At 40.7% G+C, this 23,122-nt stretch overlaps 1 protein-coding gene across 1 annotated transcript; it reads right to left on the bottom strand.

Moving 5' to 3' along the window:
• Positions 1–34: 34 nt before the first annotated feature.
• On the bottom strand, positions 35–21,198 carry LOC132820989 (eukaryotic translation initiation factor 1A, X-chromosomal). Its single transcript, XM_060833436.1, has 7 exons — positions 21,091–21,198; positions 14,107–14,190; positions 10,087–10,190; positions 4,911–4,961; positions 2,592–2,673; positions 2,409–2,500; positions 35–282 (listed from the first exon to the last, which is right to left on the bottom strand). Exons 1-7 carry the CDS (start codon positions 21,104–21,106, stop codon positions 277–279), a joined length of 435 nt encoding a protein of 144 aa, XP_060689419.1. The 5' UTR covers positions 21,107–21,198; the 3' UTR covers positions 35–276.
• Positions 21,199–23,122: the final 1,924 nt, after the last annotated feature.

The following is a 23,122-nucleotide window of genomic DNA, read 5'->3' as shown; positions in this document are numbered from 1 at the left end:
TCTAACGGATAATTACGACACAGTCAAACCCAAAGCAATTTAACATTTTATTGTAAAGAGTTGTACTTCCTACCAAACTCCACCTCGGTCCTTTTTTTATTCATGTGATGAAAGAATATAAATATACACTAATGACTTAAAACAAAAATTGTTACGATGGATTTTAGATACGTTAGCCATAAATCAACTCATCCACACAGAATCTTCACGTGAAATCCAAAAAATCAATTTGAAGGAAGCTCGAGTACAAGGCTGGAACCCACATTCAATCTCAATTTAAATCTGCAAGAAAACACATGTTTGTTACATTTCAGACAATTATCTCTGGAGATAAAGGTCAACTCCACTCTTCAGGCAAGAGCCTGAAATTACATCTTTGCTACTCAAACTAATTCACTGAGATAAATGTGCACCCTTTATGCAACAAGTTGGAGGCTGATTACAAAATAGCTTGGATTTAAAAAAAATAGCAATTCACTGGTGGCCAAAATTAGACATTTCATTGGCACAAATGTTAAAACAAGTCAATATTGCTAAGTGATCAAAGTACCATGCCAGCTTTTCCAGAACTTGGTAAGTCTACAAAAGGTCTCCACGGAACAAAAGTACATTGTAGCCTTAGAACATTGCTGTTTTAACTCTAGTAGAATACCTTAAGTGCTCTGTTTAACCACTTTCCTTCAGCTGTTGCAATATTTGAACAAATTTTAATTTTAAAGATTAATTTGTAGATATTCCATCAAGTAAACACTCCTCTATACCCCAGGAAATGCATATTTTAAATGTAGTATTCCACATGTATCTTAAGGGTGAGAGAACTCAAGTCTAGGAAAAATTATCCCTACTACAGAATACTATCTAGAAATGAAAAACTTTTTTAAAAAATCAGACTTTAAAAGGGACAGGTCTCACCAAGCTTGAGGTAATATGCAAGTGGATTACAGTAGATGTTAGCCTTAAGGTAAATTATAAAAAGTGTCCTATAATAGTTGATTGAAGAGTAATGAGCAGGTGCTGGCACCAATTGTTTAAAATTCACATTAGCAGTTTAGACCAGAGATACTTTCTAAAATCTGCACATTAATATTGATCATCCCTCTATCTAAAGGATGACTGCCAAAAATTCCAAGAGGACAAACTTGCAGGGGGATAAAATTAGCACAAGTAGTAGTAGCCAATTCCAGCAGAATGCAAGAAGGATTGGTAAAAATGAACAAAGGTGTGGCAGGTTAAAAAGCAAAAGCATTTAAGATTGTTCATAAGTGTTAATATTTCCATTAAAAAGATTTATAGTGATGAGCATGAATTTTGACAAAGTAGAAATCTATAAAATGTGACAGTGGATATAAAAAGTGTAGACCTAAAAAATAAAAGATTCAGATTTGAAGACTATTCATAAGTATAGTGCATTTGTACCATAACATACCATTAATTCACTTCTGGCATAGGTTGCCCATGGTTTCAGAAAAAAGTAAATCTATTTAAATAGAGTCAGATGTACAGCATGGAAACAGATCCTTCAGTCCAATCCATCCATGCTGACCAGATGTCCTAAATTAATCTAGTTCCATTTGGTCTGTATCCCACAATTCATATACCCATCCTGATGCCTTTTAAATGTTGGAATTGTACCAGCCACCACTTCCTCTGGCAGCTCATTCCATGCATCTGCATGAAAGGGTGGTCCCTTAAATCTTTCCCCTCATCTTACTGGTTCTGGTTCTGGACCCTCCTACCCCAGAGAAATGACCTTGTCCATTTACCCTATCCATGCCTCTCACAAACCTTGAAGGTCACGCCCTAGCCTATTCAGTCTCTCCCTATAGCTCAAACCCTGGCAACATCCTTTTAAATCTTTTCTGAACAGTTTCAAGTTTCACAACAGCCCTCCTATAGGAAGGAGAATAGAATTACACACAATATTCCAAACGTGGCCCAACCAGCATCTTGTACAGCCACAACATGACAAAGTTTGCCACAAAAATCTTAACAGTCTAGCTATAAACATTTCAGTGTTTTATGTTGTCTGGAGTCCAAAATGTAAAGTAGCTAAAGCAAATATAGGTCCTTTTGAGGAAGAGATAAAAAGATACACCACAGGCTAGTTAGCCTAATGAGTCATCAGCAAAATGTTGAGACATATTGGAGACAGGCATAATGTAGGCAGGAGAGGGGAGAAAAACCTGTCAAGAATAAAAGCAACAGAAGCTAAAAGCTGCTCAAACATTACTGAGCTGAAAAGCATCCCATGAAAGATAGAATTAAAATGAGGTATACGGCTAGAATAAGCAATGATATGGGAGAAATGGAAGTTATGAGTGAATGAAATAATCACTACTGATAGTGAAAACAAGGGGAGTTGGTATCCACAACAGAAAAGTTTACTTTTATTCAGCTCTTGTACTTACATCATCAATGTCCTCATCATCATCCCCAATATCGTCAAATTGGATTTCATCATCATCACCAGGTCCAAATGTGTCTGTTTCATTAATTTTGGCTGTGGGAAGGAGAATAAACAGATCAAGTGAGAGAGTAAAAAAGACTTGTACAAAGTTTAGCTAAGTTAGACATGACAATAGAACCCATACCATGCTCTGGAAGTTCACCATAGGCTTTTAAGCTTCTTGCCTCATCTGCATTATATTTCAGGATGACATCAGCCTTATTATCCTTTCAAGAGACGAAAAAAATGTTAAAATGCAATTTTCTTGAATAAAAAAAGTTATTAAAAACTAAACAAAAGTCAAAATGGATCTAAAACTAACAATCCAAAGCCATTTCCATACATCTTAATAGATTTCTGTACAATGATATTTTGGACTGCACTTCTGCAACAAAAATAAAATCAGGGTTATAGAGGTGGTGATCAGGGCAATGCCATTTATGTGACTTCCAGAAGGCAGTGATAAAGTCCCCTTTTTAGAGACTGCCAGCTAACATTGAGTCTTATGGAACTGAAACCAGAAGTAGGTCATTAAGCCCAACAACCCAATTTGCTATTCAACATGATCATGGCTGATCTTCTCTCAATGTCATACTCCCACTCTCACCCCATATCCTTTAGCACCTTAAGCAACTAGAAATCTATTTCTTTTTTAAAATATATTCAGTGACTTACTTGAGTTCCACAGTCTTCTGTGGTAGAAATTTCCACACGTTCACCACCATTCGAATGAAGACTTCTCATCTCAACCTTAACCTTAAAAATGGCACACTGGGTATTCTGAGACTGTAAACTCTTGCCAAGGGAAATATCATCCCTGCATCCAACCTTTCCAGACCTGTCAGAATTTCATAAGTTTCAGTGAGATCCCCTCTAATTCTTCTAAACTCTAGTGAGTACAGATCTAGTTGACCCAATTTGTCCTCTTACATCATGCCTGCTGGGCCTTTGCTGCATTCAACATTCTACTTATTGTTTGTCACATAAAGGCACTATACAGCTGGCCAAGACTTCCTCCCTGCTACACTAAAATCCTGTTACAATGAAAGTTAACACACCATTTGCCTTTCTAACTGTTATGCATATTAACCTGCAATTGCCATCTATTTGCCCACTCATCTTGCCCAATGCTTCTTCACATTATCACTACTCATTGCCGTTTAATTTTGTGGTCAGCAAATGTGGAAATATCAGTTCATTGCTTCATCCTAATTACTGACATTGTGAATAGCTTAGATCCCAGGTACTCATACCTGCAATACCCGACCGAAAATGACTACTTATTCCCAGAGAGTCCTGTCTGCTCACTGATTCATCAAGTATGTCAGTGCATTACTATTAATCCCATATGTTTGAATTTTGCTCATTAAATTCACATGGAACCAAATCAAAAATTCTCAAAATCCAAACATAGCACTTCCACTGGTTTTCTTTCATCTAATCAACTAGGATTTTCTTCATAAATCCATGTTAACTTTAAATACTGTTATCAAACCATCCCATTTATCATGTTTTGTAATAGATTTCAGCAATTTCCTACTGATGTTAGGCAGATTGATATACAATTCCTAGGTTTCTTCCTTTTGTTAAAAAAATATGGTTACATTTGTTGCCTCTCCAAACTTACATAAATTTTGCATGACAACAAATATTTCCACAATTTCTGTGATCACCTATTTTAGCACTCTAGGATGTACATCAGGCCCTAGGAATTATCAGTTTTTCAGCCCCATTAAATTTCTCCAGGACTACAATTTTACTGGTTCCAATTTCTTCAATTATTCCCAGAAGTGTGAGGGAAGGAAGTCCTGCATCTTTCAGAAGACAAGAGTTCTTTAATTGTTTTGCATGATTAATTCTCTAATATCAGACGGTAAGTCAACATTTGTCTTTTCTCTAATTTCGATAGTTATGGGATGACAAGATTGCAGTTTCAGAGAGGAAGAGCTGGAACACGTCCAGTGCTATAGAGCCTGGAAAGGGCATATGGTTTGGAAATTAGACCTAAACCTGTCAGCAGTAGAATGGCATTTCTCCAGTGTAAGTTTTGAATCCATGGCATCAAACACCAATTAATGCAAAGATCAATCGAGAGTTTTAAATCTCTTGATAGATATTTGCTAACTGAAATTGTGAAGCAGTATGGAGTTTGCAAATCAGCCATGATCAATTGAATGATAAACAGAGAGCATAAAAAGTCACAAATGTTATCCTGTATTTGTAAGTATGCTTGACGAGACACACTTACTGGGATCACAGTCAAACCTATTTTACGTGGCAGAGAACCTATGCACGACTACTCAACACTTCTGCCTTCAGGAAAACAGGTGCCCCTGTCTGTCAGAAATGAATAAAACCGGAAACTTATAACTTTCAACATGCACAATTACATTTAAAACACATTTGTAATCATTGTATGGAATGCAAATACGTGTCAGTAAGATTCTATGAAGAAATGGCATACCTGGTAATCTCTCAACCCAACCAATATGATGTCGGACGTGTTTATCCAAACCTGCAAAATATAGTTAAATCATTCCTAAATCTAGTTAAAACTAAGTCAACATAATGCAGATGTATCTGGATAATCTAAATATATTGTGCCTGCCAATTTGGCACTCAAGGACTTGGGCATTCACCAAATTGATATTGTCAGCTACATGTTTCTGAAGTTTACAATACCTTCACAGGCACAGAATACAGAAAGTTTTTCATGCAATGTCACAAAATCAGAAAACAATTACGTAAGATAAACAAAATAGAAGGTGCTGGAAAAAACTCAGCAAGTCTGGCAGCATCTGTGGAGGAAAACAAACAGAATTAATGACTTGGTTCCAGAGACCCTTCTTCAGAACTGACTGCAGCTTGAAAACAGCTGGTATATATGCTGAAGATGGCATGGAAGGAAGACTAAACAATAGGTGGAGATGGAGCCCGAAGAGAGAAAGAACAATTAGATAGGCAAAGGAACAGGTAAAGGTCTGCCCACGAGAATCAATAGCTGTAAATTGGAACTATTAGTGGATGACAATTAGTTAATTGTGGTAGCAACCCATCTCATGACACTGTTTGGTGTGTGGGCTTTGGGGTAAGGACATGTGAGGTGGTACTTGGGCTTTAAAACTGAACTTGAGGGAGTATGAAAGCTGCAGGGTCCCAAGCAGAAAATAACAATGTTCTTCAACTTGCATTCAGCTTTGCTGGAGCATTCAGGAAGTGAGAGACAGATGTTAGCCAAGGAACATGGCAGTACATTGAAGCAACAGGAAGTTCAGGGTTTCTCGTGGACAGAACGTAGATGTTCTACAAAATGGTTGTCCAATCTGCAATTTGTCTCCCCAAAGAGGACGCGACCACATCGAGAACTGAAAATACAGTAGACTAGATTGAGTGAAGTGTAGATAAATCACTTTTACCTGGAAGGTGTGTGGGGCCTTGGATGAAGAGGGAGGCAGGCAGTAAACATGCAGATGCTTCTGTAATTGCATGGTAAGGTGCGATGAGGGCGAGGTGGGGGGAGGGAGTTGGGAACAGAAAGGAGTGGACCTGGTGGTGGTATCCTGCTGTAGGTGACAAACAGAAGCTTTTAATCCATTAGATGTGGATGCTGGTGGAATGGTGAGTGAGGCCTACAGAGATCTTATAACATTTTATTGGCGGGGGGCAAAGTACAAGAGATGGGTCTGACACAGCCAAGGACTCTGTTATCCACGGTGCTGGGGAATCCTTGGCTGAGGAAAGTAAACGGTTTGGAGGCCCCGTTGCAGAAACTGAATCATAGAACATTACAGTGCAATACAGGCCCTTTGGCCCTCGATGTTGCGCCAGCCTGTGAAACCAGTCCGAAGCTCATCTCATCTACACTATCCCATTCTCATCTATATGCCTATCCAATGACCATTAAATGCTGTTAAAGTTGGCAAGTCTACTACTGCTGCAAGCACTGCGCTCCACGCCCCTACTGCTGAGTAAAGAAACTACCTCTGACATGTCCTAAATCTACCACCCCTCAACCTAAAGCTATGTCCCCTTGTGCTAGCCATTACTATCCAAAGAAAAAGGCTCTCACTGTCTACCCTATTTAACCTTCTGATTATCTTATACGTCTCAATTAAGTCACCTCTTAGAACAGATACAGCAGAGACAGAAACTGGGAGAACTGAATAGAGTTTTTACATGAAGCAGGGTGTAAAAATGTATAGTCAAGGTAACTGTGGGAGTCAGCGGGTTCGTAATGGATTTGGTGGCCAGTCTATCCCCAGAGGTGGAAACATGTCAAGGAAGGGAAGAGTCAGAGATTGACCAGGTGAAGGTGACAGCAGCGAAATTTAAAAGCAAAATTGATAAAAAAAATTCCAGTTCCGGTCAAAAGCGGGAAGCAGCACCCGGGATATCAATATAGCAGAGAAAAAGTTCTGGGTGGGGTTCAGAATAAGATTGGAACAAGGAATGCTCCATGTATCCCACAAAGAGTTGGGCATAACTGGGGCCCATGCATGTACCTGTGGCCACAACTCTTACTGAAGAAAATGAGGGGAATTAAAAGAAAAGTTGTTCAGGGTGACAAGCTCAGCCAGATGGAAGGGATGATAGAGGATGGGGACAGTTCAGGCCTTCGGTTCCAGGAAGCAGTAGATAGCCCAGAGACTATTCTGATGGGGGATGCAAAAGGACTGCATGTCCATGCTAAGAGGCAGCAGCTATAACCCACAAATTCTGAAACTGGCAAAAAGCATCCAAAATCACAAGTTTAAGTGGACGGGGGAGAAGAGGGGGATGTAAGGAGATCACTGGATGAAATAAGATTAGTGACTGTTGTAGATACAAGCCTGATGTTCCAATGGTGGAATCACGGCTTAAGGGGAGATAGATGATGGCACCTGAGAGCCAGTACTCTGCCTCCACAATGTAGAAGTCAGAATGCCAGAGAACAAAAGCACGACCTTTGATTGGCAGGCTCAATTACAAGTCACGCTTGGAACTGAGAGCAGACTGCAATCAGTTCAGAGGGGGACAGGTTTGAATGGTTGAGGGGTACAGGGAAATTCAGTCAACCAATGTTACGTCAACAGTTCTTCAACAGGTTGAGTGCAGGTAAAAGACCAGACAGAGTTCTAGAGGTGGGTGAAGGAGTTTGTGGGACAGGGAGAGCACTTTTGTCAAAGAAATGGCACGAAGGCAGAGGAAGAAGAGTTGCATGCCATGTTGTCCGCAAAATTCATTCAAATGGGGTGAAAAGGAATAAAAGAGACCTTTGCTGAGTACAAAACATTCAGAGACCAGAGGTTCAGATGGGATAGTAACTAACTGATTAAAAAGTGGGATCAGGGGATTGAATTGAACTAAAGGGGGTTGGATATTTAAGCTGCTGCATCTCTTCATATCTGAAAAGGAGAAGAAAGTTTATCAGAATGCTGAATGGGCCGAAGGGTGCAGTGGAGCTACACACGTGGATAGGGCAGTTCAAAAGCTATTGTGAAGCAGTGATGCTGAAGAGATTGTGGGCGTGCATACAGCAATACATGACAGAGTCTCACTGCACTTCAGCAATATTTGCGACTGTGTTCATTCAAAACACAAAGAATGAAACTTGAGTTGGAATCCACGTAGGGTGAGCCTGGGCTGGAGGCAGTCACTTGAGGAATATACAAAATACTTTTGTTATGGAACTGGCTAAACCCCCTCAAATCATTTCAAGAAAGAGACCCAGACCCTAACTTTGCTAGTTGTTTTAAGCAGGTGCAATACGGATTCTCCAAGAGGGATGCAGCTGGTAAACTCAGTTTTAAACAATTTACAAGATTTCCAAATGAAACACTAACAGAACAGAATACAGAATAACAACTCATGTGAAAACCCAACACATCATCCCAACTTAATGATGCTTTTCCAAATAGTTGCAACAATCCTCAAACACACCTTGGCACAAAAGGTAAAAATCAGGATCTTAGAGGAGAGATGTCAGAGTGTATCAGCATGGACCTGCTTCTTTGGGTCCAGCAGCTGCAAAACTGTCTGACTGCTTTCATGTGTAGCCAGACCAAAAACCAGAGGAAAAGCTGAGCTGGGAGAACCAGCTACTACCTTTTAATTGTGTTGCTTAAGACTTGATTTGGAGATGCCAGTGTTGGACTGCGGCGTAGAGTTAAAAATCACACAAGACCAGGTTATAGTCCAACAGTATTATTTGGAAGCACTAGCTTCATCAAGTATTTGTGGAGTATAAGATCGTGGAACACAGAATTTATAGCAAGAATTCTTGCTGTGTCCAGCGATCTTATACTCCACAAATACTTGATGAAGGAGCAGCACTCTGAAAGCTAGTGCTTCCACATAAATCGGTTGGGACTATAACCTAGTCCTGTGAGATTCTTAAAAACTTAAAATGTCTTTTGCCTGAGGCAGCATCTGTCAGCAATAATCAAACTGGCCCTAAAACCCTTCAAACCTATACCTTTCAGAGTTTATATCTTTTTAAAGATTAAAATAGATTCCCCACAGTGTGGAAACAGGCCCTTCAGCCCAAGTCCACAATGACCTTCTGAAAAGTAACCCACCCAGACCCATTTCCCTCAAACTAATGCTCCTAACGCAATGGGCAATTTAGCATAGTCAATTCACCTAACCTGCACATCTTTGGGAGGAAACCAGAGCACCCGGGAGGAAACCCACACAGACATGGGGAGAACATGCAAACTCCACACAGACAGTCGCCCGAAGCTGGAACTGAACCCGGGTGCCTGGTGCTGTGAGGCTGCAGTGTTAACCACTGAGCCACCATGCCGCCCTATCCGAAAAAAAACAAGGACAACATAACCTTGTTAAAAGGAACAGTATCATAACACTGTCAACAGACAATTGAGTGAAAGTAATAATGTGGACAAGGAGAAAAAGATTAAAATGGAAATTCTGTCAGTCTTTATTGGCAGAAATTTATTCCTCCAGGTAGACCTTTGCCCATTCCTTTGTCTATTCAACTGTGTTCTCCCCTCTGGGCTCCATCTTCAGCATTCTTCCCAACCTTTTTCTCAGTACAATCAATTTTGAACAGCCCAAAACACTAACACTGCTTTCTCCGCACAGATGCTACCAGATGTGTTTTTGCCAGCAATTTCTAAGTTTGTTTCTGATTTCCAGTTCTTTGCTTTTTAAAAAAAAAATCAGAAAATAAGCATGGGTGGGGGGCAAGGAAGAGATTGGGCAGGTGAAAAATTACAGGTTTAGATTTAACCCACTGAAACTGAAGTCAGCATATACTTCCAATATGGTCACAAAACTATATGAAACTATTCCAGACAGTGAGATCACGAAAGTGCAATAATTAAACTCCATAAGGAAAACTGACCTCAGTCATTGGTCAAGCTGCCCAAAGTCAGCAATGTCACTTGGACTTTTCAACAGACATTGATGTCAGAAAACTGTATTTGTATAGAGAAATGGGAGAAGCTACTTCCAAGTTTAAAATTTCTAAAGGATAGCAGGAACACTAACATAAAAGGACAGAAGGTGTAATAGTTAGAATTGGGAAGTTACCATACATGGCATTTTCTAGCCAATAATCTGTTTGTGGGCCCTGATTAAACTGTTTGGCTGGGAAAGTGGAAGCAAAGGCAAAGTGCATACATACAAATAGTTATCACCTTCTTTCTCAGCTTTCCTCGAATATGACAAAGTCTCTTCACACCATCAAAACACATGGCTTCCAAACGCCCATTTCCCAGCATCTTAATCACCTGGGCATATTCTAGAGGAAAAAAAACCTGGAGTTACCTTCAAACAACTATGTCTTAAATGACAGACGCATGTTGTAATTATTCCACTTTGCTTGTGAAAGTACCTCCAGAAACGTGGCCAAAACAAAACAACCATGAGAAATAGGATTGGTGGTAATGTACTGGCATGGATCAAGAACTGGTTAGCAGACAGCAAACCGTAGGAACAAAGGAGTCCTTTTCGGTATAGAAAACGGTGACAAATGGTCTCCTACAGAGATCGGTGCTTAGGTTCCGGCTAATGCTTCCATGATTGTTAAGGTACAAAACTAGGAATGAGAGAGAGTAGGGAAGAGGATGGAGAGAAGCTGCAAGCCAATTTAGACAAATTCAGTGAGTGGGCAAATGCAATATGTCGGTAAATTCAAAATTGTTCAGTTTGGAAAAACAAAGGCAGAGTATTGTGTGTAAGGTGACAGATTGGGAAAAGAGTGATTCAAACAGATTCCTGGGATGGCAGGATTCTCTCTCAATGACAGATTGCTAGACTTAGTTGGAAGTATAGTCTTATTAACTGTCAAAATGAATTGTTTTCATGGCTGTTCAAGTGGAGTTGCAGCAAGCATTGGGGAAGAGGTTTCCTAGAGAGCTGTCACAATCAATATGGAATGGCAGGCTTATCCAATGCAGTAACTTAAAGTGATCAGGCTAGATCTGATAGCTTCGTGCTATTGCACCTCTATGAATTAACTTGCTGAGTTATCAGAGTTCAAGCTATAAGAAACAAGACATTAAATGGTTTTCAAAATACAGTTGCTGTGTTCTCACAGACAATTCAAGTAGATGCCTTTTAAAAGAATCATGTGTTGACATGCCTGGAATTTTCTACTATTCCAGTGTGGTTATCTAACTGTCACAACGTTAAAATAGTTTGGATGCCTCGAGTACAACATAACTTTTTAAATCTACTGTTCAGGCATAAATTGCGACTGACTGGATTTTATCCATCAGCCGTCCCATTAAAATACAATTTGTTGCGAGGTTTTGAAATGCCAGATTTTGCTGATGAGTGACTTCCAATTCCATCACACTGAATTGCATTTTAACACATTAAAATTATATTAACCATATAGTGGAGATGCAGATTCTGAGTTACAGTTTTTGATGTGATTCCATCTGGTTTTCTCCATGAAATGTGTATTAATCCATGTACATGCCATGGGTGTGGAGACAGAAGCATTCGCTATCTGACTTGAGATCTTAGTAGGCACGCTGCAGTTGGGTAACTTGACAGCTTGGGGCTGGGAACAAGTAAAGAGAAAGTTTTTGATCTCTAACAACTTAGATGCTAGATAAAGAGACATGATTAGTGACCCTGTCTGGAAGCACTCAATTTTTCATGGGACCAGGTTGATGCTAACTGTTAAACTGAGTGCTGTACACTGGCCATCTCTGACAAGTCAGAATGCACCCATTCTTTTTATGATCAACAAATTACCACAACTGAATCCCAACCATCAACAGTCAGGGAGTTGATTAAGTGGAAGGTGGAGTAGATCACCTACATTAATGCTGCAGCTACAAGAGCAGGCTGGAGACTGAATATTCTGCAGAGAATGTTGCATTTTGATAGGTCAAATCATGGCAGGACTTACAGTCAATGGGTAGGGACCGGAGGAAAAAAAATCAAGGGGTACAGGTTCATAGCTTTGAAAGTGGAGTTACAGATAGAGAGGGAGTTGAAGGAGGCTTTTGGCATATTTGCTTTCATTGGTCAGAGAATGGCACATAGGAGTTGGGATATCTTGTTACAGCTGTACAAAATGTTGGGGAGTCCTCATTTGGAGTACTGTGTGCAGTTCTGGTCACTTTACAATACAAAGGATGTTAAACTAATAACAGTACAGAAAAGAGACTTATTGGGATGCTAACTGGACAGGGAGGTTTAAGTTATAAAGGAAAAGTTGGATAGGCTGAGACTTTTTTGCCCCTGGAGCATGGGAGACTGAAGGGTAACCTTATAAAAGGTCCATAGGCATAAAGTAGTTTTCTCCCCTATGGTAGGAGAGTCTAAAGCTAGACGGCATAGGTTTATGGTGACAGGGGAAGAAGTACAAAGATGTCTACAATTTTTTTCTACACAGGGTAGTGAGTGTCTGGACCAGACTGCCAGAGGTAGTCGTGGAAGTGAGTACAATTGTGTCATTTAAGAAACATTTACACAGGCACATGGATGGGGTATGAGCCAAACACAGGCAAATGAGACTAGTTTGGTTTAGGAAACTCATCAGCATGGACAAGCTGGGCTGAAATGCCGGTTTCCATGCTGTGTGACTCTATGGTTACTTGGTCATAACTACATGCCAGAAGTAGTAAACAACAGTCTATGTAAACTCTCAATTCACTGAAGGAATGCAATTCCAATGCTGTTTAATGCTTAAATCTATAAACAAGGCCATGAGCAGCTTAAAGGCACCAAAAGCCAGCACCAAGGTATTCTGTTCAATTTAAGAATAACCAGCACAACCTTCTCAGGGCAGTGGACAGACAATAATAAATCAGAGTACAGAAATTAAAATCCAACAAACTGGCAGGTGTTATTAATACAAAATCTCCATGATCAAGACGCCAAGTCATTCTAACTAGCAATCTCAATTTTGGTACCAAGCTAATATGGCCAGAATGATTTCATTTTGGCAACATTTGTTGGTGTTACCAAAAAAAAACTTACAGCAGTCACAGAACATTGCTACCTTAAACGGCTATGCATTTAAAAAGGTATATTGCCTAGGGGTGGCATGACAGAGATTTATAAAATCTCGAGGGGCATGGATAGGTAAATAGGCAAGGTCTTTTCCCTGGGTTAGGGGAGTTATGATTTGGATGTGAGCTTAAGAGGTAAAGTTATTAAGTTTGCAGATGACACCAAAATTGGAGGTGATGTGGACAATGAAGAGGGTTACCTCAGAGTACAACTGAATCTTGATCAGTGTCCTGTAAGCCACAACGTGACCTCCCAACTACTGTACTGTACAGGACATTAATCAGATGGGCCAATGGGCTGAGGAGTGGCAAATGGAATTTAATTTAGATAAAAGTGAGGTTCTATGTTTTGGGAAAGCAAATCTCAGCAGGACTTGTACTCCTAATGGTAAGGTCCTAGGGAGTGTTGCTGAACGAAGAGCCCTTGGAGTGCAGGTTCATAGCTCCTTGAAAGTGGAGTCGCAGATAGATAGGATAGTGAAGGCAGCTTTTGGTATGCTTTCCTTTATTGGTCAGAGTATTGAGTACAGGAGTTGGGAGGTCACCTTGCGGCTGTACAGGACATTGGTTAGGCCACTGTTGGAATATTGCATGCAATTCTGGTCTCCTTCCTATCGGAAAGATGTTGTGAAACTTGAAAGATTTCAGAAAAGATTTACAAGGATGTTGCCATGGTTGGAGGATTTGAGATATAGGGAGAGGCTGAACAGGCTGGGGCTGTTTTCCCTGGAGTGTCAGAAGCTGAGGGGTGACCTTATAGAAGTTTACACAATTATGAGGGGCATGGATAGAATAAATAGACAAAGTCTTTTCCCAGGGGTGGGGGAGTCCAGAACTAGAGGGCATAGGTTTAGTGTGAAAGGGGAAAGATAAAAAGAGACCCAAGGGGCAACATTTTCACGCAGTGGGTGGAACATGTATGGAATGAGCTGGCAGAGGAAGTGGTGGAGTCTGGTACAATTACAACATCCAAAAGGCATTTGAATGGGTATATGAATAGGAACGGTTTGGAGGGATATGGGCCTGGTGCCAGCAGGTGGGAGTAGATTGGGTTGGGATATTTGGTCGGCATGGACGAGTTGGACCGAAGGATCTGTTTCCATGCTGTACATCTCTATAATTCTATGATTTTATAACATATAGAATATGGGGTCAAAATTCTGTTAAAATGTACATCATACTTACCCTGACCATCTTCTTTAAACACCAGCTCACGTTTCTCAGATTCGTTTTCATTCTTACCACGTCGCCTATTTTTACCTCCCTTACCTGAATTTAAAAATACAAAATTAGCCTGGACACAAAAAATGTTGATTTTTTTTTTATCCAAAAGACCTTGGGCTTAATCAATGGGTCTCATCATTGGCTGAAGGAATCTTTTTCCCAACAGATTAGTCACAAGTCGTACATGAAAACTACATTGGATTCATGCAAAAAAAAATGTACATTGTATTCTTAAAGCATTAGAGGTATTTAGATAGAATTAGCGGTCTATGCATGTTCTCACTGCAGTGACTCTACCCTAGATACAATATTGGACAATGACAAACATTCTGTATTGCTGCTATATCAGAAGTTACTTATAAATTCATGCTGCAAGGGGAAATACTTTCAATGCTTCTACCAATTTTGGAACAATAATTTAGTTCCTGAAACATAATTCCAGTAAGCCAGAGGAAATGGTGAAGGCTGGTACAATTACAACAGTTCAAAGACATCTACAGAGGAACCTCGATTATCCGGCATTCAATTAAATGAATTTCAGATTAACCGTACAAGTTCACGACGCTTGGCTAACTATGTTATCCAGCATTCAATTAACCAAATGAAATAATTCCTGCCTGTATATTTCAGATAATCGAGGTTCCTCTGTAGACAGATAGGATTAGAAGGGTTTACAGGGATACAGACTAACTGCATGCAAATTGGACTAGATTGATTTAGGATATCTGGTTGGTATGAACAAGTTGGACCAATGGGTTTGTTTGTGGTGTACATCTCTATGATGGTCTCCAAATGTGTGGTCACAAGACAGGTCTATCAGCTTCTCTTCCATCTCTCCTTGTGGGCAACATAGCAAATATTGATAAGTGACTGTATACTTTATACTCGTTTATATTTTCAACATGACCACTGAAGTATTCTTCAGCAATGCAAACTGAGCAATAATCCCCTTTTTGTATATTTAATAATTAGTTTTCATACTCAGTCAAGTAGCAGGAACTTATCAAACACCAATCAAATTTTACAAGCCAGTCTTTTTTCTCTAAAATGCTGTGGCTTTAACAGCCACTGAACATTTGGATTGTAATAACGCAATGATTGATTCCACAAGGTTTACAAATGTCAGCACAAGTTTTTTTTTAAAACTCTCTAAGAAATCAGAGAAGTTGTGAGAGTGTGCAATATCTCTGTTTCTAAGCTAGCAGCTCTACATTCAAAGATCTGATCAAACATTTGATAAGGACGATGCATTTATAAAATCATTCCTTCATCTGTCAACAGCAGACAAAATTGGATAGATTTCTGGTCAGCCATGTGATGGAAAGAAAGTTGAACATTTACTATCGCAACCACAGATCCAGGCTATAACATATAAAAGGTGTTTTGCCACAACAAATCAGACTCCTTGGCATTTAGTTCACTCAATTGGCTGATATGGAATAGATTGCAGATAACGCTGACTCAACCTTTGTTCCAGTTGGGTTGACATAGAGACTCCACGTTGTTCAAAGCTTTAACTAACGTACAGTACTCGCAAAACCATTATTGATAAATCTTTTTTTGAAAATTAAAAAGGTTTCTGCTTTTACAGTTATGCTCAGCAGAAATGTCTGGGGGGAGGGAGGGCGGGGAGAGGATGAAATTGCATTTGGGAACTTTTTGCAGAACTTAAATACTTTTAAAACCCATTTTCATGCCAAGTTGAGCTTACTTGGCACCCATCAGTGTTGATAGCTACAGGTATACATAGTAATGTATCCATTGCTTTCAGCACTTTTGCACACACTTTTCATGGCAAGATAGCTAAGTTAATGCTGTATATGCAGTACCCTCATTTTACTCATGCGTCCCACTAAATAATTCCAGTCTTTGCTCATTTAAGAGTAAGAGACATACAACATGGAAACACACCCTCCAGTCCGGCTCATCCTTGTCAACCTCGTCCTAAACTGAAATAGTCCACTTGCTGGTGTTTGGTCCATATCCATTTCAAAAACTTTCCTATTTACGTACTTGTCTAAATGCCTTTTAAAATGTTGTAACTGTATCTGCCTCTACCACTCTGACAGAAAAAGCTTCCATTCACGCCCCTTTTAAAATCTTTCCCCTCTCACCTTAAACCTATGCCCTCAAGTTTTGGACACCCCGACGCTGGAAAAAGGCCTTGCCTATTCATGCTATCCACGTCCCTCTATAAGTTCACCCCTCAGCCTCAAAACACTCCGGGGAAAATAGTCCCAGCCTATCCTACCTCTTTACAACTCGTCCTAATCCTTTTCTGCCCCTTTTGTAGTTTAACAAGATCCTTCCTATAATATAGGGGGACCAAAATTGAATGCAATATTCCAAAAGCAGTCTCATCAATGTCTTGTAAAACCGCAATATGACACCCCAACTCACTGCCAAAAGCTTTCTTCACCACTATCTACATGAAATGCCAATTTAAAAAAAAAATGAACCAGCCTCCCTAGGTCCCTCTGGTCAGCACACTCCCTCGGGCCCCAACATTAACTGATTAAGTCCTGCTTTGCTTTGCCTTACCAAAATGCAACATTTAAATTAAACTCCACCTGATCAGGATTTCTTTGTACTCTTAGAAAACCTCCTTCACAGTCCACCACCAATTTTAATATCACGCGCAAACATACTAACCATACCTATATTCTCACTCAATCATTGATGTCAATGACAGAGGACCCAGAACCAATCCTTGCAGCACACTGTCAGTCACAGACCTCCAATCCAAATATCACCTCTTGTTGCCCAACTGCTACCCTTTCCTACCACCAAGCCAAGTTGTGTTTCCAATTAGTTCCATGGATTCCATGCGATCTAACCCTACTAACCAGTCTACCATGCAGGACTTCAAAGGCCTTGCTTGTACAAAATACTAGAGACCAGTCTCAGAACTTGATACTTGAAGAATGCAATGGAGCAATTTCCAACTCCATAATATAGTTCGTAAGTTATTAGAAAAACTTGCTTTGGTACTCCAGTTTATGGACCCAAGGGTTGTTCAAACACTCAAACCATGATTCAAAGAAATTACAACTTTTTTGAATTTGTATTGACAAGTAGAATATACAATTTTTGGTTCAAAGATTGTTAGTTTTAAATGTAATTGTTAGAAGCAAAGGGCATTTTACTGGTAAACCTAAAAACAATCTTTAAAATAATAAAGCATTTATAAAATGAAAGAAATATTGATTATTTAATTGTGACTGTTTCTCAGAACTAGTGAAACAGCTCCAGCTCAAACACTTGGCTTACAGGCCCACTGACTCCCAGTAACTACTTTATTATCTTGCTCCCGTTTAACGATTGTTTGAGGCTTACTGATAAAATGCTCATAGTTCCATCAAAACAAAATAAAATTAATCATATAAAAGAGGCCCTTCAGCCCATCAAGTCAGTAAATCCAAAACTATACTATGCACATCAGTCCTACTTTCCCAGACTAGCCAAAAGCCGCAAATGTTTGATACTTCGTGTTCATCCAATACTTTAGAAAAATAATTTTAAGCTTTTCTAGCCTTTCTTCACAGCTGAAAGGCTCAATCCTAGGCAATATCCTGGTGAATCTTGTTTGCATCTTTTCTGGTTCAATCTAATCTGTCCTATAGTGTGGTAACCAGAACTGCACATGGTACTTTCCTGCTGAGGCCCAACCGAAATTTTGTACAGCTCCAACAGCTCTTATATACCTATGCCACAACTAAAACACAAGCATCCCGTATGCCTCATGCTCCCAACTAACTACCCTGCCATCTTCAGGGATTTGTGGACAAGTACCCTAAGATTTCTGTTCCTGAATTTCCTAGTGTCTTGCCATTGAGTACTCCCTGGTCTTGTTCCTTCTAAAAAAAAATCACCTCATATTTATCAGTGTTAAATCCCACCTACCAATGAATCTTTATAGATAATACAAAAACTGCAGTGATGAGAAAGCTGCAATGCAGGTCAGAGCATGCAAAAAAAGATTCAATAATCTAAAAACACTCAACAGAATGTTCATCTCAATCCACGTCCCACTGAGCAATAATCCATGCCCAAATTTTGAGTTTTGGGTTAGATGCAAAAATTAAAAATTGTTTTAAGGCATTTTGAATGGGTAATACAAAGCCAATGAACACTAACTACAAGTGGATGTATTTAAGACATGGCAGACATGGCAACAAGATGATACTAACAATACCAGAGGAACTCTTCAGAAAAACCACAACAGACCATTTCTCTCTCCACAAATGCTGAGACTGCCCGAGTCTCTCCAGCACTCTCTTTCATATTGTCAGCTGTACTTTACTTAACAGACGCACCCAGCTGACATAATTTTGTGCATGTACACGAGAGTGTCAAGCAAAAATCCCTCAATTAAATCTGAAGTAGTACTCCAAACCATGCATCAGAGGCCTTTGGCCCCATTTTCCAGCACTCTTATGTCATAACATTCAAAGATATGGGCACAGTGCTCATGCAAATACTTTTTAAAAAGATTGAACACTTCAATAGCCTCACTTGGATGAAACAAATGCCTCAAATTCTTAATTTTCAAGTGAAAAATTTAAGCCCCCTTGTTTTTGACCCTTCAACTAGAGGGAGCAGATGCTTTCTAACCACCCTGTCCATGCAATCTCAGACCTCTATCAGACCCCGATGCATTTTCTGTTCTAAAAACCCGATATCATCCCACCTCTTCTCAGAGAAATTGCTCCACTGCAGGCAACATTCTGCTGAATCTTCTCTGCAACCCATCTAGAATTCTTCCTAAAATATAGTGACCACAACTACACAATACTCCAGCCATGGCCTAACCAAAGTCATGTACAGCTCCAACATAGCCTCCCTGCTTTTATAACCTATGCCACCAATGATAATGATAACTGTTGAATGTGTCTCAACTACCTTATGAACCTGCCCTGCCACCTTCAGAGATTGTGGATCAACACCCCAAAATCCCTCTGTTCCAGAGTTTCCAACTGTCTTGCCATTCACTCCATAATCCTTTCTCTTGTCACTTCTTCCAAAATGCATCACATAACGCTGAAACAAATTTCATCTGCTACTGACCTGCCCAATCTATATCCTCCTGTAACTGAAGACCTTCCTCCTCACTGGTCTAATACCTTGGTTCATCTCTGTTACCTTTCTTCAAAAGATGCAACCACATTTACTGTCTTCCAGCCTTCTGGCACCACCCATGGCTAGAGAAGAACTTAAAATTTGGGTCAGAGCCCCTGTAATTTGCTCCCAGTTTCCACAGAGGAGTCCCTTTGAATTTTGTAACTTCACTAGGGCCTCCATCGATCTGCTCCCTTTATCTCTTTGGAAAAGATTTCCCTTTCCCTTCTTACCCAGTCTTGAGTATTACCAGACATCTCAGGTTCACTGGGCTAGTTGCTCCTGTATTTCACCCAAAAGGGAACATCTTGGGCTTGTACTTCACTGATTCTATTTTGAACAGTCGCCATGCTCTATAAGCAAAAGTTGTTCTGTAAGATCCCTTTTAAATCTTTCCCTTTGAACATTAAATCTATGCCCTCTAGTTTTTGACACCCCTTATCTATTCACCCCATCCATGCCCCTCATGATTAAATAAGCCCCTTTAGGATCACCCTTCAGCCTCTGCCACTCCAGGGGAAAAAATGCACGCACTTATTCAGCATCTCCCTATAAGTTAAATCCTCCAACCTTGGCAATATCCTTGTAAATCTTTTCTGCACCCTTTCAAATTTAACAATCTTTCCTATAGCAGGGAGCCCAGAACTTAATGTAGTATGGCAAAAGTGACCTAACCAATGATCTGTACAGGCAATTTAAATAAAAAAGTTTTCTTTCTCCAACCAACATCTTTTGTTTTTGCAGGCCATCTTCTGCCTTTTCCAAAACAAAATTTAAAATATATATAGTGGTTGCTAACACAAATGCTCTTGAACTCCTGTCTGGTTTAATTCCTCAGAACTAGGTCAAAGCATCACATCATCAGTTCTGCAGAAGAGTCACCAGACCCAAAACATAACTCAATAGATGTTGCCACAGCTGCTGAGCTTTTCCAGCAACTTGTTTTTAACATTGCCCCTTGTTATAATCTACATGTTGACAAGTTAACTAGCTAAAAACTACAAAGTCACGCAAGAGCTTTCTCATTACACCACCCACTCCAATGGATGCAGGTAAAACTGGAGTTTGCAGCCTGACACAGGTCACATCCTGCATTTGTTTCCCTTTAACTCGACAGTAGCGCAAAGGTCAATTTCTAGTCATTTACGGCGGAAGTCGATCATTTATTCTGAAAACCTTCTAACCCCGTGAAGCGAACAAAATCACGCTGAACTAAATAACTAACTAAAGGAAAATCTATTGCAAGGTGGCGTGTCGACTGAGTTTTGTACAATATGGACAGGAACTTGAAAAGCAAAAGTTAAATAACCCACATGTAAAGGAGAACGGGGAAATAGTACTGGGACCCGAGGGACTGGAAGACTCGAAGTTATGATTTTGAGAAGACGAGTAAGAAAACTGTCAGTAGTTAGCACCGCCAGGACAATGTTGCTCAGGAGACCGAGTTTATCGCCATTTGAACAATAACCCCTCCCTCGGCCCCATTTTCCTCCTTTAACAACCTGAACCAAACAAGACTGGAGTCTGCTGGGTTCCCCTGAAGGGAGTTCTGGAATATTCCTCATGGGGGAGGGGAGGGGGGGCGGTGCGGTAAGAGAAAGGGGGTGAGCCAAAGCCCGGGGCCTAGAAACACCAACGGCCGGTGAATGCGCAGGGGGTGACAAGCCGAGGCCGGCTCCGGCTCCGGCTCCGCCAGCACGTGTCGACAGGGCCCTGCCTCCAACTCCCAAGCCGAGACTCAGGCCTTGCCAGCGGCAGCCGGCCCGAACGAGGCCTCGGCCTCGGCCAGCCGAAACCGGCTGCGAGCACAACATTCGCGGCCCTCACCTTTATTCTTGGGCATGGCGCAGTGTGTGTCCGCCCGCGGCCTCCGGCTAACCCTGGTCCCCGCAGTACGCAAGCGCAGACGCTTCACTCAACTTTATTGAAAACGGGAGTGACGCGGACGTGTCGCTGTGGGGGGTGGGCGGAGTGACGCAATTACGTACGGGGCACGTGCCCCGCCCCCTAACGACAACGGCAGCAGCGACAACAACAACAACAACAACAACATGTACTTGAAGGGCGCCTTTCACGTCATGACATCGCCCACAGCAGCAGGCTCCGAACAAAGTATGTCATTCTGGTTGGTACTAACTGTACTTGCGTTCTCTACCTTTCGCCCTCCAGAGGCGCGCCGCGACAAGTCTGAACGGTACCTCCAGCACAAGATGAAACATACCAGTGAGTGTTAGTTTAGGCAGAGGCCTAGATTTTAAGGTTTAGGTGACTCTTTTTATGAGCAAAGTGAAGGTGCAGGGAGTGGATGAGGTGCAGAGCCTCAGGTGTCCTCAGAAATGCAGCATACAGCTACAGCAGGTAATCAGAAAGGTAATAGAATTTTGTCAGTTGTTGATTTGATATAATTTCCTGTTGTCACATGCATCCAAGTACAGTGAAAAGTTTTGTTTAGAGTCCAGTACTCGCAGATCATAACATATAGGTATCCAGATCAGAGGGTGATTGAACAGTATGAGGCATGAAAAGTTACAGGGGGTGTATAAAAGCAAGATCAACAAAGATTTGAAATTTGAGGTCCATTCAGCGGTGTAATAACCACAGGGAAAAAGTGTTTTAAGTTTCTGTATCTTCTGCCTGACAGGAGAGGTTGGAAGATTGCCATCATCTCAGTATAAATAACTGTCCTTACAAACCAGTTCTCCCATTATACGTAAGTGCAGTCCCTTACACCAGTCTCTGTAGCGCAATTAGCCGTTAATCGAGAGGTTGTTAATTCAAGACTACTCCAGGGACAGATCTATCACTGTTCTCATGTCATCCGTTACTAGGATGTTGCCTGATACAGAGGGAAGGTCTTACGAGAAAGGTTGAGGGACTTGAGGCTGTTTTCGTTAGAGAGAAGGAGGTTGAGAGGTGACTTAACAAAGACATAAAAGATAATCTTAGATTGTACAGTGAGCGTTGTTTTACTCAGATGGCGATGCTAGCACAAGGGGACGTGGCTTTAAATTGAGAGGTAACAAATATAGGACAGATGTCAGAGATAGTTTCTTTACTCAGAATAGGAGCACAGAACACTGCCTGCAACAGTGGTAGACTCACCAAGTTTAAGGGCATTTAAATGGTCATTGGATAGACATATGGATGAGAATGGAATAGTGTAGGTCAAACGGGCTTCAGATTGGTTCTACATGTCGGTGCAACTTTGAGGGCCGAAGGGCCTGTACTGCGCTGTAATATTCTATGTAATCTGGGTGAGAGGGATCTTTAATGATGCTGGCTGATTTCCGCAGCAATAAGAGGTGTAGGTGGAGCCAGTGGATGGGAGGTTGGCCTATGTGATGGTCTATTCTGTGTTCACAACTTTCTGCAATTTCTTATGCTCCTGGGCAGAGCGGTAGCCATACCAATCAGTGATGCACCTAAATCGATTGGTGAGGTCTCTTATGGACATGGTGATTATCCTTAGCCTTCTGAGGAAGAAGTGTTGTTGTGCCTTCTTGATCATGGTATCTACGTGGGTGGTACAGAAAAAAATATGGGTTATCGTCACTCACAGGAACTTCTCCTTTCTTCCTAAAGTTGATTATTGCTAATGGAAGAGTATAATGGTAGGAAGATTTTGCTGCAGACATACAAGGCATTGGTGAAACTGCACCTGGAAGTATTGCGTAGAGTTTTCTTCTTACTTGAAGGAGGTAGTTGTATTGTATTAGACCTATACTGTCTGGAGTTTAGAAGAATGAGAAGAGATTTAATAAGATGCTAAAGGGACTTGTAAAGTAGAAAGGATGTTTCCTCTTGTTTTAGATTGCCCCACAAGAGGCTATAGTTTTAGGATAAGGGGTAGCAGATTTAA

Source organism: Hemiscyllium ocellatum, chromosome 12 (genome assembly GCF_020745735.1).
Source record: "Hemiscyllium ocellatum isolate sHemOce1 chromosome 12, sHemOce1.pat.X.cur, whole genome shotgun sequence".
Classification (NCBI taxonomy): Eukaryota; Metazoa; Chordata; class Chondrichthyes; order Orectolobiformes; family Hemiscylliidae; genus Hemiscyllium; species Hemiscyllium ocellatum.
The sequence above is the reverse complement of the archived record's forward strand: the minus strand, read 5'-3'. Positions and strand labels throughout refer to the sequence as shown.

Bases quoted from the DNA above. Each gene is read 5' to 3' on its own strand.
- LOC132820989 (XM_060833436.1), bottom strand. The intron at 10,191-14,106 runs GTAAGTATGATG...TTTTTCCTCTAG, and splicing joins GTTTAAAGAAGATGGTCAGG to AATATGCCCAGGTGATTAAG. The intron at 4,962-10,086 runs GTGATAACTATT...TATATTTTGCAG, and splicing joins GAGGAAAGCTGAGAAAGAAG to GTTTGGATAAACACGTCCGA.